This window comes from Herpailurus yagouaroundi, unplaced genomic scaffold (genome assembly GCF_014898765.1).
Source record: "Herpailurus yagouaroundi ecotype Mexico unplaced genomic scaffold, PumYag 100, whole genome shotgun sequence".
NCBI lineage: Eukaryota > Metazoa > Chordata > Mammalia > Carnivora > Felidae > Herpailurus > Herpailurus yagouaroundi.
Window position 1 is genome coordinate 39,300,917 of NW_024412391.1, and position 12,202 is coordinate 39,313,118.

The 12,202-nt window shown below is 38.3% G+C and overlaps 1 protein-coding gene across 3 annotated transcripts in view; it reads right to left on the minus strand.

Annotated features, from left to right (window-relative positions):
* The window catches only part of AVL9 (AVL9 cell migration associated), a 71,396-nt gene that overhangs the window by 31,809 nt on the left and 27,385 nt on the right, over positions 1–12,202 (minus strand). For all 3 annotated transcript variants that reach the window (XR_005789276.1, XM_040472305.1, XM_040472306.1), the window contains exons 5-6: positions 1,479–1,568; positions 675–741 (exon numbers count right to left, since the gene is read on the minus strand). Coding sequence is in view for 2 of the 3 variants with exons in the window: in XM_040472305.1 (XP_040328239.1) it covers positions 675–741; positions 1,479–1,568 (157 nt within the window). In the remaining variant the exon portion in view is untranslated. The remainder of the gene's footprint in view (positions 1–674; positions 742–1,478; positions 1,569–12,202) is intronic.

A 12,202-nucleotide genomic window follows, 5' to 3' on the forward strand; every position in this document is an offset into this window, starting at 1 on the left:
ATTATTTCTGCATCATAGTCTTCTCTGAACATCTGTCATAGGACTAGAGAAAATAATTCAGAGAAACATATATTCTTAGGAGTTTTGTGACCAGCTTACATTATACACAGGATTATAAAAGGGAACTACTACAGTTTAGCTACTTCATGCTAAAATAGGAACCGAGTCAGTGAGCATAAATCACTATGATGCAAATTTTTTTTCTAATCATAAAAAGGATATTTATTGAGTGCCTATTGAGCAACGTGGACACCAATGAATATCCTGGACTGTCAGAACAGTATAAACAAAACCCCCTACTTGAAAAAATCTTAGGATAAAAAAGAACTGAGCAGATCTCTCTCTCTCTCTCTCTTGCTCTCCCTGTCATGAAAGGGAATTGACTTGGCCAGCATTACCATAAGGAAAAGAAAACACTTTCACTACTACTCTGAAAAGCAGAAATGTGATTTATACAGTAATAGTTCCAAATATCGCTACAATTACATTGTAACTCTTTTCAATACAAATACTAGTGAAGAAGATATTTAAGGAAACAACATCAAACACGGAAGAATTTAAGTTTAGATCACTTATAGAAAATTAATTTTGATTATGCAGTTTTACATGCAACTTGGTTTACCAAACAAAAAGAAATGAGGGCATTTCTTCTGATCTGTAGAAAAGCTACTTACCAAGATATACTTGGGATCCTTCTAATGAAGTTCCTCCCAAGGAACTATTCATATGTTCATAAAGCTCCTATAAAATATAGACTCAATTTAGAACATTTTACAATCATTTCAGACACTAAATTAGAGGTATGATGACCAGGAAAAACTTGGTTCTTTAACCTAGACAGTTTGTTTTGCCATACCCTAAATTTAGAAATAATCAAGGTCTCTCTGAAACCTTACCAGTTTCCAGCACTCCCTCCTTCTCTTCCTCTTCATTTAAGAGCTTAGTTCATTCACATGGTGGTATGGATTGTAGGCTAAGTTCCCTCTACTTCTTTGGTAAACACCTAATTGTCCTACACTCACTAGGATCCAGGAGAGATCCATGTTCTACACATTCATGGCAGCCCTGAGAAAAACATGTTATCCATCTTTAGTAAAATAGTCACGTAGTATGTATTTATTTATTTATTTATTTATTTATTGCTTTGGGAGATAGAAACCAGAAGACTAATATATAAACACACTGTGCAGTAAATAAGTAAAATAAGCAAATTTAGAAAAGCAATGCCATAGCAAACGAGCTACTATCCATTAACAGAGGCACTTAATTGCACTTCTTTGTAGTCATTATTTAATAAAAGGCAGTATGATTAAATTTAATAAATATGATCTGTACATTTTGGGCAAATCCCTTGCCATTCTTAAGAAGAATGTCTTTCTTAAGCTAACAAAAGATTATCTTTACAATATTGTTGACAAGATTTACTTGATTCATGAAACAGTCTTCAGCCAAATACAGCTATAAAGGGATATAGTTACCTTTAGAATGGAAATTTGGGAAAAATCCTTCTCTTCAAAATATGCATGTGTAATGAGCTGAAGTTTTGCTTGAAGCAAGCCATAGAGAGGCTTAAAGAAGAAAAAATTACTATTAGTTTGGTAATAGGAAAAAATCAAACACCTTACAAACTTGTAATTGAAAGAGAACAGGGAGAAAAAGTAACTTCAACTTTAGTATCTTACTATTCACAGCTGAGAGCTGTTAAATAATCTGTTCTAGCTCTATGGCTGCTGTTGAAAAGCACCTGACCCTTGGAGTACAGTGGTTGAGCGTGTGTGGGCAGACGTCTTGGGTCTATTGTATCACTCAGCTACGTGACCCTGGGCACCAAATTTCCCCACACCTGCTTGCTGATATGAACACCAGGATATGAAAAGACAGTACATCTTATGAGGTTGTTTCCAGAATTAATATAACACAGGGTAAAAGCATTTAAACGGGGGCACCTGGATGGCTCAGTTAAGCATCTGACTTGGGCCCAGGTCATGATCTTGTGGTTCGTGGATTCAAGCCCAGCCTCAGGCTTTGTGTTGACAGCTCAGAGCCTGGAGCCTGCTTCGGATGCTGTGTCTCCCTCTCTCTCTCTCTGCCCCTCCCCCACTCATGTGCGCACATGGGCACGCGCTTTCTCTCTCAAAAATAAACATTGGAGAGATCCAACATGGTGGAGAGGTAGGGGAACCCAAAGTTCCCTTGTCCCTCAAACACAGCAGTGTTGAGGCCAAAGGACTTTGAATTCCAAGAGTCCAGGCTGCAGAGTGACAGAGCCTTCTCCAAGGGCCCACAGGGATAACCTGGAGGGCCATAGGTGCGTGACTGTGAACTGGGAGAGATAAAATGGGCAGTGCAGGCAGGGATGGGTGGGATCCCCTTCTGCGGAGAGACAAAGGGAAGAGAAAGGCTGGGGAAGCATATCTGGACAAGAGAAAAACCACGGACTGAGATGGACATAGATAAAACCACTAATTGCTGAGCTTTCCCCAGACTAGGGCTGGCTGCCCTGTTCGGGCACCTGGGGATGAGGGGAGCCAGCCCCAGGCTCAGTAAGTAGTTCAGAGGTGCAGTCCGCAGTGGGAGAAAGCAATCCCTCCCTGGAGTGCAGTGGGAAGAAGGTACATAACCGTTCAAAGGACAAAGACTGCCTGTGCCCGCGAGTCAGAGGCCATATATCGGTGGTGCGGAGAGGCACTTCCCCAGAACTGGGGCATATTTAAGACATCAGGGTTTAAATCCAAGTCCAGCCTCAGGGAGGCGCGGGAGTTGGCAGAGCGGGACAAACTGCCGTATTCATGCCTGTGCCACTGTGAGGATGGCCTGAATAGACTGGTCTGGGACACCCAGTGCAGGGAAGAGAGACTGGGTTGTCACCATTTTTCTCCCCATCACCAACAAGGTAGGGCCTCAGGGAACAGACAGTGGGCCCACAGTGGAGGCGGGACCCACCTACACCAAACCACGCCCCTCCACACCTGGTAACTGTATCTACGGGAGCGGGAATTGATGCTGATGAACTAGGCAGCCCCTCCTCCAGACCAATGCTGCCACAGGTTCCAAGGCACCCAGTGGTTTTGCATTTTCTGATTTAATTCTTGGACAATTCTTAGTATATATGTGTGTGTGTGTGTGTATATATATATATATATATTTTTTTTTTCTTCCTTTTCTGCTTTTTATTTCTTCTCTCCTCTAGTCTGATTATTTTGGTTGTTGGTTTGTTTAAGCAGACATATCTAATCTATTCTCTTTATACCTGTTCTGTATCTCCTTTATCTTCCTCTTTCTCTCTCTGGATTAAGCTGTATAGTTTCTCTGGCCGGTCTATTTTATTTTATTTTTCCCCCGCCCCTGTCATTTCTTTCTTTCTTTGTATGGGATAAGGCCTCTCACATCAACACTGCCCCCACCCCGATGTTTTGCTGTTGCTGGTGTTTATTTTTGTTTTGTTTTTTTGGTCTTTGTTTTTTGTTTGTTTTCTCTTCCAGGGCTACTTCAATGAAAAAAATCAAAGCACACCTGGTGGAGGGTCCAAAACATCATTATGAACAGGGAGATGAAGCAACCAGTCACAACAGAGAGCAAGTAATACACTCCAAAAAACACCTCCTGAAGGCCAGGCACTGGGCAGTATATGACCCCTCTTTAATACACTAGTGCTCGCAGGTACAGGACACACAACAAGCTTTTTAAAACACATAAGGTACAGAAAACTAGCCAAAATGACGAAACAGAAGAATGCTCAAAAGAAATTCCAGGAAGAAATGATAGCTAAAGAATTGATCAAAACATATATAAATAATACAACTGAACAAGAATTAAATTTTTTAAAGTGTTTATTTTTGAGAAAGAGAGAGAGAGCGAGCGAGCGAGAGAGAATGCAAGTGGGTTAGGGGCAGAGAGAGAGAGGGAGACACAGAATCTGAAGCAGGCTTCAGGCTCTGAGCAGAGTCCGATGCAGGGCTCTAAGTCACGAGCTGTGAGATCATGACCTGAGTCTAAGTCGGACGCTTAACCAACTGAGCCACCCAGGTGCCCCCGAACAAGAATTTAGAATAATAGTCATAATATTAATCGCTAGGCTTGAAAAAAGCATAGAAGACAGCAGAGAATCTATTGCTGCAGAGATCAAGGAACTAAAAAATAGTCATGATGAATTAAAAAATACTGTAAATGAGGTACAAAATAAACGAGGGGCTGTGATAGCGAGGACTGAAGAGGCAGAGGGGAGAATAAGTGAAATAGAAGATAAAATTATGGAAAAAGATGAAGCTGAGAAAAAGAGAGATAAAAAAAATTCTAGACCACGAGGGGAGGATTAGAGAACTAAGTGATTCAATGAAACGTATTAATATCTGTATCACAGGTGTTGATAGAAAAGAGAAAGAAGAGAGAGAAAGGGGTGAAAAGTGTCCTTGAACAAATCATAGCTGAGAACTTCCCCAATCTGGAGAAGGAAACAGACACTGAAATCCAGAGAATTCCCTTCAGACATAATAGGAATTGATCTTCTGCATTGACATAACATAGTGAAACTGGCAAAATACAAAGATGAAGAGAGAATTCTGAAAGCAGCTAGGGACAGATGAGCCTCTACAAGGGCAGACACATAAGGGTAATAGCAGACCTATCTACTGGAGCTTGGCAGGCCAAAAGGGAGTGGCAGGAAAAACTCCAATGTACTGAAGAGGAAAAATATGCAGCCAAGAATCCTTTATCCAGCAAGCCTGTCATTCAGAATAGGAAGGATAAAGGTTTTCCAAGACAAACAAAAACTGAAGGAGTTCATCGCCACTAAACCAGCCCTACAAGAGCTCCTAAGGGGGATTCTGAATGGAATGTTGCAAAGACCACAAAGGACCAGAGACATCGCTACAAGCATGAAACCTACAGATAACACAAGGACTCTAAATCCATATCTTTCAATAACACTGAATGTAAATGGACTAAATGCTCCAATCAAAAGACATGGGGTATCAGAATGGATTAAAAAAAAAAAAAAAAAAAACACAAAAAAACAAAACAAACCCAAGACCCATCTATTTGCTGTCTACAAGAGACCCATTTTAGACCTGAGGACACCTTCAGACTGAAAGTGAGGGGATGGAGAACCACTTATCATGCTATCAGACAAACTGGAGTTTAAAGGCTGTAACAAGAGATGAAAAAGGGCATTATACCATAATTATGGGGTCTATCCATCAAGAAGTGCTAACAATTATAAATGTTTATGCACCCAATTCAGTAGCATCCAAATATATAAAACAATCACAAATATAAACAATCTTATTGGGAAGAATGTGGTAATTGCAGGGGACTTTAATATACCACTTACAACAATGGACACATCATCTATGCAGAGCATCAATACAAAACAATGGCCCTGAATCATACACTGGACCAGATGGACTTGACAGATATATTCAGAACTTTTCATCCTAAAGCAGAATACACCTTATATTGAGTGCACATGGAACATTCTCCAAGACAGATCACACAGTGGATCATGAAACAGCCCTCAATAAATATAAAAGAACTGAGATTATATCATGCACATTTTCAGATCACCATGCTATGAAACTTGAAATCAACCACAGGAAAAAGGTAGGAAAATCTCCAAATGCATGGAGGTTAAAGAACATCCTACTAAAGAAAGAATGGGTCAACCAGGCAATTAAAGAAGAAATTAAAAAATATATGCAAAGAAATGAAAATGAAAACACAACAGTCCAAACCCTTTTGGGATGCAGCAAAGGCAGTCCTAAGAGGAGAGGACATTGCAATCCAGGCCTATCTCAAGAAACAAATCCCAAATGCAAAATCTAAGAGCACTCCTAAAGGAACTAGAAGCAGAACAGCAAAGAAACCCCAAGGCCAGCAGAAGAAGAGAAATAATAAAGATCAGAGCAGAAATCAACAATACAGAATAAAAACAAAACAAAACAAAACCCAGAACAGATCAATGAAACTAAGCTGGTTTTTTGAAAAAATAAATAAAATTAATAAACCCGTAGCCAGATTTCTCAAAAAAAGAGAGGACCCAAACTGATAAGATCATGAATGAAAATGGACTTATCACAACCAATCCCTCAGAAACACAATTATCAGAGAATATTATGAAAAATCACATGCCAACAAATCGGACAACCTGGAAGAAATGGACAAATTCCTAGGTACCCACACAATACCAAAACTCAAACGGGAAGAAATAAAAAATTTAAACAGATCCTTAACTAGTGAAGAAACTGAATCAGTTATCAAAAATCTCCCAAGAAGAGTCCTGCGCCAAATGGCTTCCCAGGGGAATTCTACCAGACATTTAAAGAAGAGTTAATACCTATCCTTCTCAAGCTGTTCCAAAAAACAGAAATGAAAGGAAAGTTTCTGGACTCATTCTATGAAGCCAGCGTTACCTTGATTCTCAAACCAGAGACCCCACAAAGAAGGAGAATTACAGGCCAATATCCCTGATGAACATGGATGCAAAAATTCTCAATAAGATACTAGCAAATCGAATTCAACAGCATATAAAAAGAATTATTCACCATGATCAAGTGGGATTCATTTCTGGGCTGCAGGGCTGGTTCAATATTCTCAAACCAATCAGTGTATTCGCAAATACATCACATTAATAGAAGAAAGGATAAGAACCATATAATCCTGTCAATAGATTCAGAAAAAGCACTTGACAAAATACAGCATCCTCTGTTAATAAAAACCCTCAAGAAAGTCAGAACAGAAGGAACATACCTAAACATCATAAAAACCATATACGAAAAGCCCAAAGCTAATATCCTCAGTGGGGAAAAAACTGAGAGCCTTCCCCATGAGATCAGGAACACGACAGGGATGTCCACTTTCACCACTATTGTTTAACATAGTGTTGGAAGTCCTAGTATGAACAGACAACAAAATGAAATAAAAGGTATCAAAATTGGCAAAGAAGAAGTCAAACTTTCACTTTTTGCAGATGACATGATACTCTACATGGAAAACCCAAAAGACGCCACCAAAAGGCTGCTAGAACTGATACATAAATTCAGCGAAGTCGCAGGGTATAAAATCAATGTACAGAAATCAGTTGCATTTCTATACACCAATAATGAAGCAACAGAAAGAGAATTCAAGAAATTGATCCCATTCACAATTGCACCAAGACCCATAAAATACCTAGGAATAAACCTAACCAAAGATGTAAAAGATCTATATGCTGAAAACTACAGAAAAGTTATGAAGAAAATCGAAGAAGACACAAACAAATGGAAAAACATTCCATGCTCATGGACTGGAAGAATAAATAGTTAAAATGTCAATACTACCCAAAGCAATCTCAATCAAAATTGCACCAGCATTCTTCTCAAAGCTAGAACAAACAATCCTAAAATTTGTATGGAACCACAGAAGACCCCAAATAGCCAAAGTAATATTGAAAAAGAAAACCAAAGAGGGAAGCATCACAATCCCAGACTTTAGCTTCTGGTACAAAGGTGTAATCATCAAGGCAGTATGGTATTGGCACAAAAACAGACACACAGACCAATGGAATAGAGAACCCAGAACTGGACCCACAAAAGTATGGCCAACTAATGTTTAACAAAGCAGGAAAGACTATCCAATGGAAAAAAGACAGTCTATTTAGCAAATGGTGCTGGGACAACTAGATAGCAACATGCAGAAGAATGAAACTAGACCACTTTCTTATACCATTCACAAAAATAAACTCAAAATGGATGAAAGACCTAAATGTGAGACAGTCATCGAAACCCTAGAGGAGAAAGCAGGAAAAAACCTCTCTGACCTCAGCCGCAGCAATTTCTTGCTTGACATATCTGTAAAGGCAAGGGAATTAAAAGCAAAAATGAACCATTGGGACCTCATCAAGATAAAAAGCTTCTGGACTGCAAAGGAAACAATCAACAAAACTAAAAGGCAACCGACGGAATGGGAAAAGATATTTGCAAATGACATATCGGATAAAGGATTAGTATCCAAAATCTATAAAGAACTTACCAAACTCAACACACAAAAAACAAATAATCCAGTGAAGAAATGGGCAAAAGACATGAATAGACACTTTTCCGAAGAAGACATCCAGATGGCTAACAGACACATGAAACAATGCTCAACATCACTCATCATCAGGAAAATACAAATCAAAACTACAGTGAGATACCACCTCACATGGGTCACAGTGGCTAAAATTAACAACTTAGGAAACAACAGATGCTGGTGAGGATGTGGAGAAATGGGAACCCTCTTGCACTGTTGGTGGGAATACAAACTGGTACAGCTGCTCTGGAAAACAGAGTGGAGGTTCCTCAAAAATTAAAAATAGAACTACCCCATGACCCAGAAATAGCAATACTAGGAATTTACCCAAAGGATGCTGGAGTGCTGATTCATAGGGGCACACGTACTCCAATGTTTATACCAGCACTTTTGACAAAAGCTAAGTTATGGAAAGAGCCTAAATGTGCATCAACTGACGAATGGATAAAGATGTGGTTTATATATACAATGAAATACTACTTGGCAATGATAAAGAATGAAATCATGCCATTTGCAGCAATATGGATGGACTGGAAGGTATTATGCTAAATGAAATAAGTCAGAGAAAGACAGCATGTTTTCACTCATATGTGGATCTTGGAAAAACTTAACAGAAGACCATGAGGGAAGGGAAGGGGGAAAAAATAGTTACAGAGAGGGAGGGAGGCAAACCATAAGAGACTCTTAAACACAGAGAACAAACTGAGGGGGGAGTGGGGGAGAGGAGAAAATGGGTGATGGGCATTGAGGAGGGCACTTGTTGGGATGAGCACTGGGTGTTGTATGTAAGCGATGAACCACAGGAACCTACCCTCAAAACTAAGAGCACACTTTACACACTGTATGTTAACCAATTTGACAATAAATTATATTAAAAAAAATCAATAAACATTAAAAAAAATCTTAAAAAGAAAGGCACTTAAACATTAGTCATTATAAAAATTTCCCTTTTATTTTTATTTATTTTTTTTATTTTATATCCAAGTTAGCATATAGTGCAATAATTTCAAGGGCAGTGACTCTCCCCCACATATAACCAGTCTTCATCCCAACAAGTGTCTTCCTTAATGCCCCTTGCCCATTTAGCCTATCCCCCAACACTCCACCAGCAACCCTCAGTTTGTTCTCTGTATTTAAGTCTCTTATGGTTTGTCTCCCTCTTTTGACGTTATTTTTGCTTCCCTTCCCTTATGTTCATCTGTTTTGCATCTTAAATTCTGCATGAGTGAAGTCATATATTTGTCTTTCTCTAATTTAGCTTAGCATAATATACTCTATAGAGTTCCATCCATGTTGTTGCAAATAGTCATTATAAAATTTATGACATTTTAATTCTACAGTTACACTGGTTTGTGGTGACATTTAATCATCCTTATAATAGCTGGTTCTTATATCTAATTGAACATTCATGATTAAATTTAAGTTCATTTCCCTTTTTTGTCTTCTTTGGAGGCTTAGAACAACTGGTCTGTGTCCTTTATCAAAATATTCCTTTGTATGCTTCAACAAAATTATTCCTTAATTCTTACTTCTACTTAAGACCCTCTTATACCATTTCCATCCTTTTTATTTTCAATGTTATTTTCTAGATGTTTTCTGATTTCTATGTCCTCCTTAGAATGCAGAGACCAATGCTGTATATAATTATTATACAATTAGTTAATAGAAGTAACACTGGAAGAGTCCCCTCCCACCACCAATATCCCTGTTACTATATCATTATTACCATCCAGAATATCTAAGTATAGAGTCATTATATTTTTATATAGAGATTACAATGCACTATGAACCATCAAACCTTTCTGCATAAGCTAGCTCCCCCTATTCCCTATGCTTATTTAAAGACAGATAAAACCCGGATCTTCACCCCAATTTTATCACTTAGTAGTTACATGGTCTATGAGAGTTAGACATTTTTTTTCCCTATTCTACATGTTTCTTTGTAAAATGAAAGCAACAAATACTTAGATCTGTTTTGACATGAGGATTCAAATCACAATTATATCTAAAAAGTGTCTGGTATTGAATTAAAACCTGACATATAGTCATCTGATAAATGACATTTATTGTTATTATAATTGCTCTTTGAAGAAAGATTACTCAGGAAGCCTTTCAACATGTGTTTGCTTTAACATCTGGTACTCCTATGCTTTGGTTATCTGGCCCAGTATAAGAGTAATTCATCGCTTAAAAAAAAAAGTAATTCATTGAATTCTATTTTTCAGGCTACCATTTTAGAAACTGTGTACAATCTATTAATTTTCTGATATCAGGGTCTTTTACATCCATTCTTTTTTTTTTTTTTTTTTTTTTAAGGAGTCAATTCTTGCCCTCTATGTAAAACTAAGATCTTGGAAGAAATATCTGATCCTCAAAATCTTATTATTAAGGCTCACAGTATATTATTATTATTATCCAGGATTTTTTTTAAAGCTTAGTACTAAAAAGTCAAAATAAATCCTATTTTACAAATCTCAACTTATATTAAGCAAACTACATTCAAATTGTCGGTGGATGATTCACAAAAATAAACTCAAAATGGATAAAGGACCTGAATGTGAGACAGGAAACCATCAAAACCCTAGAGGAGAAAGCAGGAAAAGACCTCTCTGACCTCAGCCGTAGCAATCTCTTACTCGACACGTCCCCAAAGGCAAGGGAATTAAAAGCAAAAGTGAATTACTGGGACCTTATGAAGATTAAAAGCTTCTGCACAGCAAAGGAAACAACCAACAAAACTAAAAGGCAACCAACGGAATGGGAAAAGATATTTGCAAATGACATATCGGACAAAGGGCTAGTCTCCAAAATCTATAAAGAGCTCACCAAACTCCACACCCGAAAAGCAAATAACCCAGTGAAGAAATGGGCAGAAAACATGAATAGACACTTCTCTAAAGAAGACATCCGGATGGCCAACAGGCACATGAAAAGATGTTCAGCGTCGCTCCTTATCAGGGAAATACAAATCAAAACCACACTCAGGTATCACCTCACGCCAGTCAGAGTGGCCAAAATGAACAAATCAGGAGACTCTAGATGCTGGAGAGGATGTGGAGAAACGGGAACCCTCTTGCACTGTTGGTGGGAATGCAAATTGGTGCAGCTGCTCTGGAAAGCAGTGTGGAGGTTCCTCAGAAAATTAAAAATAGACCTACCCTATGACCCAGCAATAGCACTGCTAGGAATTTATCCAAGGGACACAGGAGTACTGATGCATAGGGGCACTTGTACCCCAATGTTCATAGCAGCACTCTCAACAATAGCCAAATTATGGAAAGAGCCTAAATGTCCATCCACTGATGAATGGATAAAGAAATTGTGGTTTATATACACTATGGAATACTACGTGGCAATGAGAAAAAATGAAATATGGCCTTTTGTAGCAACGTGGATGGAACTGGAGAGTGTGATGCTAAGTGAAATAAGCCATACAGAGAAAGACAGATACCATATGGTTTCACTCTTATGTGGATCCTGAGAAACTGAACAGGAACCCATGGGGGAGGGGAAGGGAAAAAAAAAAAAAAAAGAGGTTAGAGTGGGAGAGAGCCAAAGCATAAGAGACTGTTGAGAACTGAGAGCAAACTGAGGGTTGATGGGGGGTGGGAGGGAGGAGAGGGTGGGTGATGGGTATTGAGGAGGGCACCTTTTGGGATGAGCACTGGGTGTTGTATGGAAACCAATTTGACAATAAATTTCATATATAAATAAAAAAAAAACAAATTGTCGGTGGATGTAAGAAACTGGACAATGTAGAAGACATAATGAAACAAAACCTACATACATTTGGTGACTAGGCAAATGAAATATTCTCCATTTTGACTGAGGTTAAATGCAGAAATGATTGTATTCAATAATCATACAGCTGTAAGATAATTGACATGATAGAGATCTGGATTTCTCCCCACAAAAGGGACTTGGGGGATAATATTTTATATGTAGAATTGGTCGTTTGATGTTACCAGTAAAGGTGTTAATATCCTATTAGTAATAAAAATGGAATATTACAAACGATTTAATAGGGAACTATGGAAAATAAGAAGTGTTACACATTTCCTACTAAAAATAAAAAGTTAAAATTATACACCTGCATCTGATCAACTTGTACATGGATGAAACAACTGTAAAGCATTGCTATTGTATAATTATGTCATTT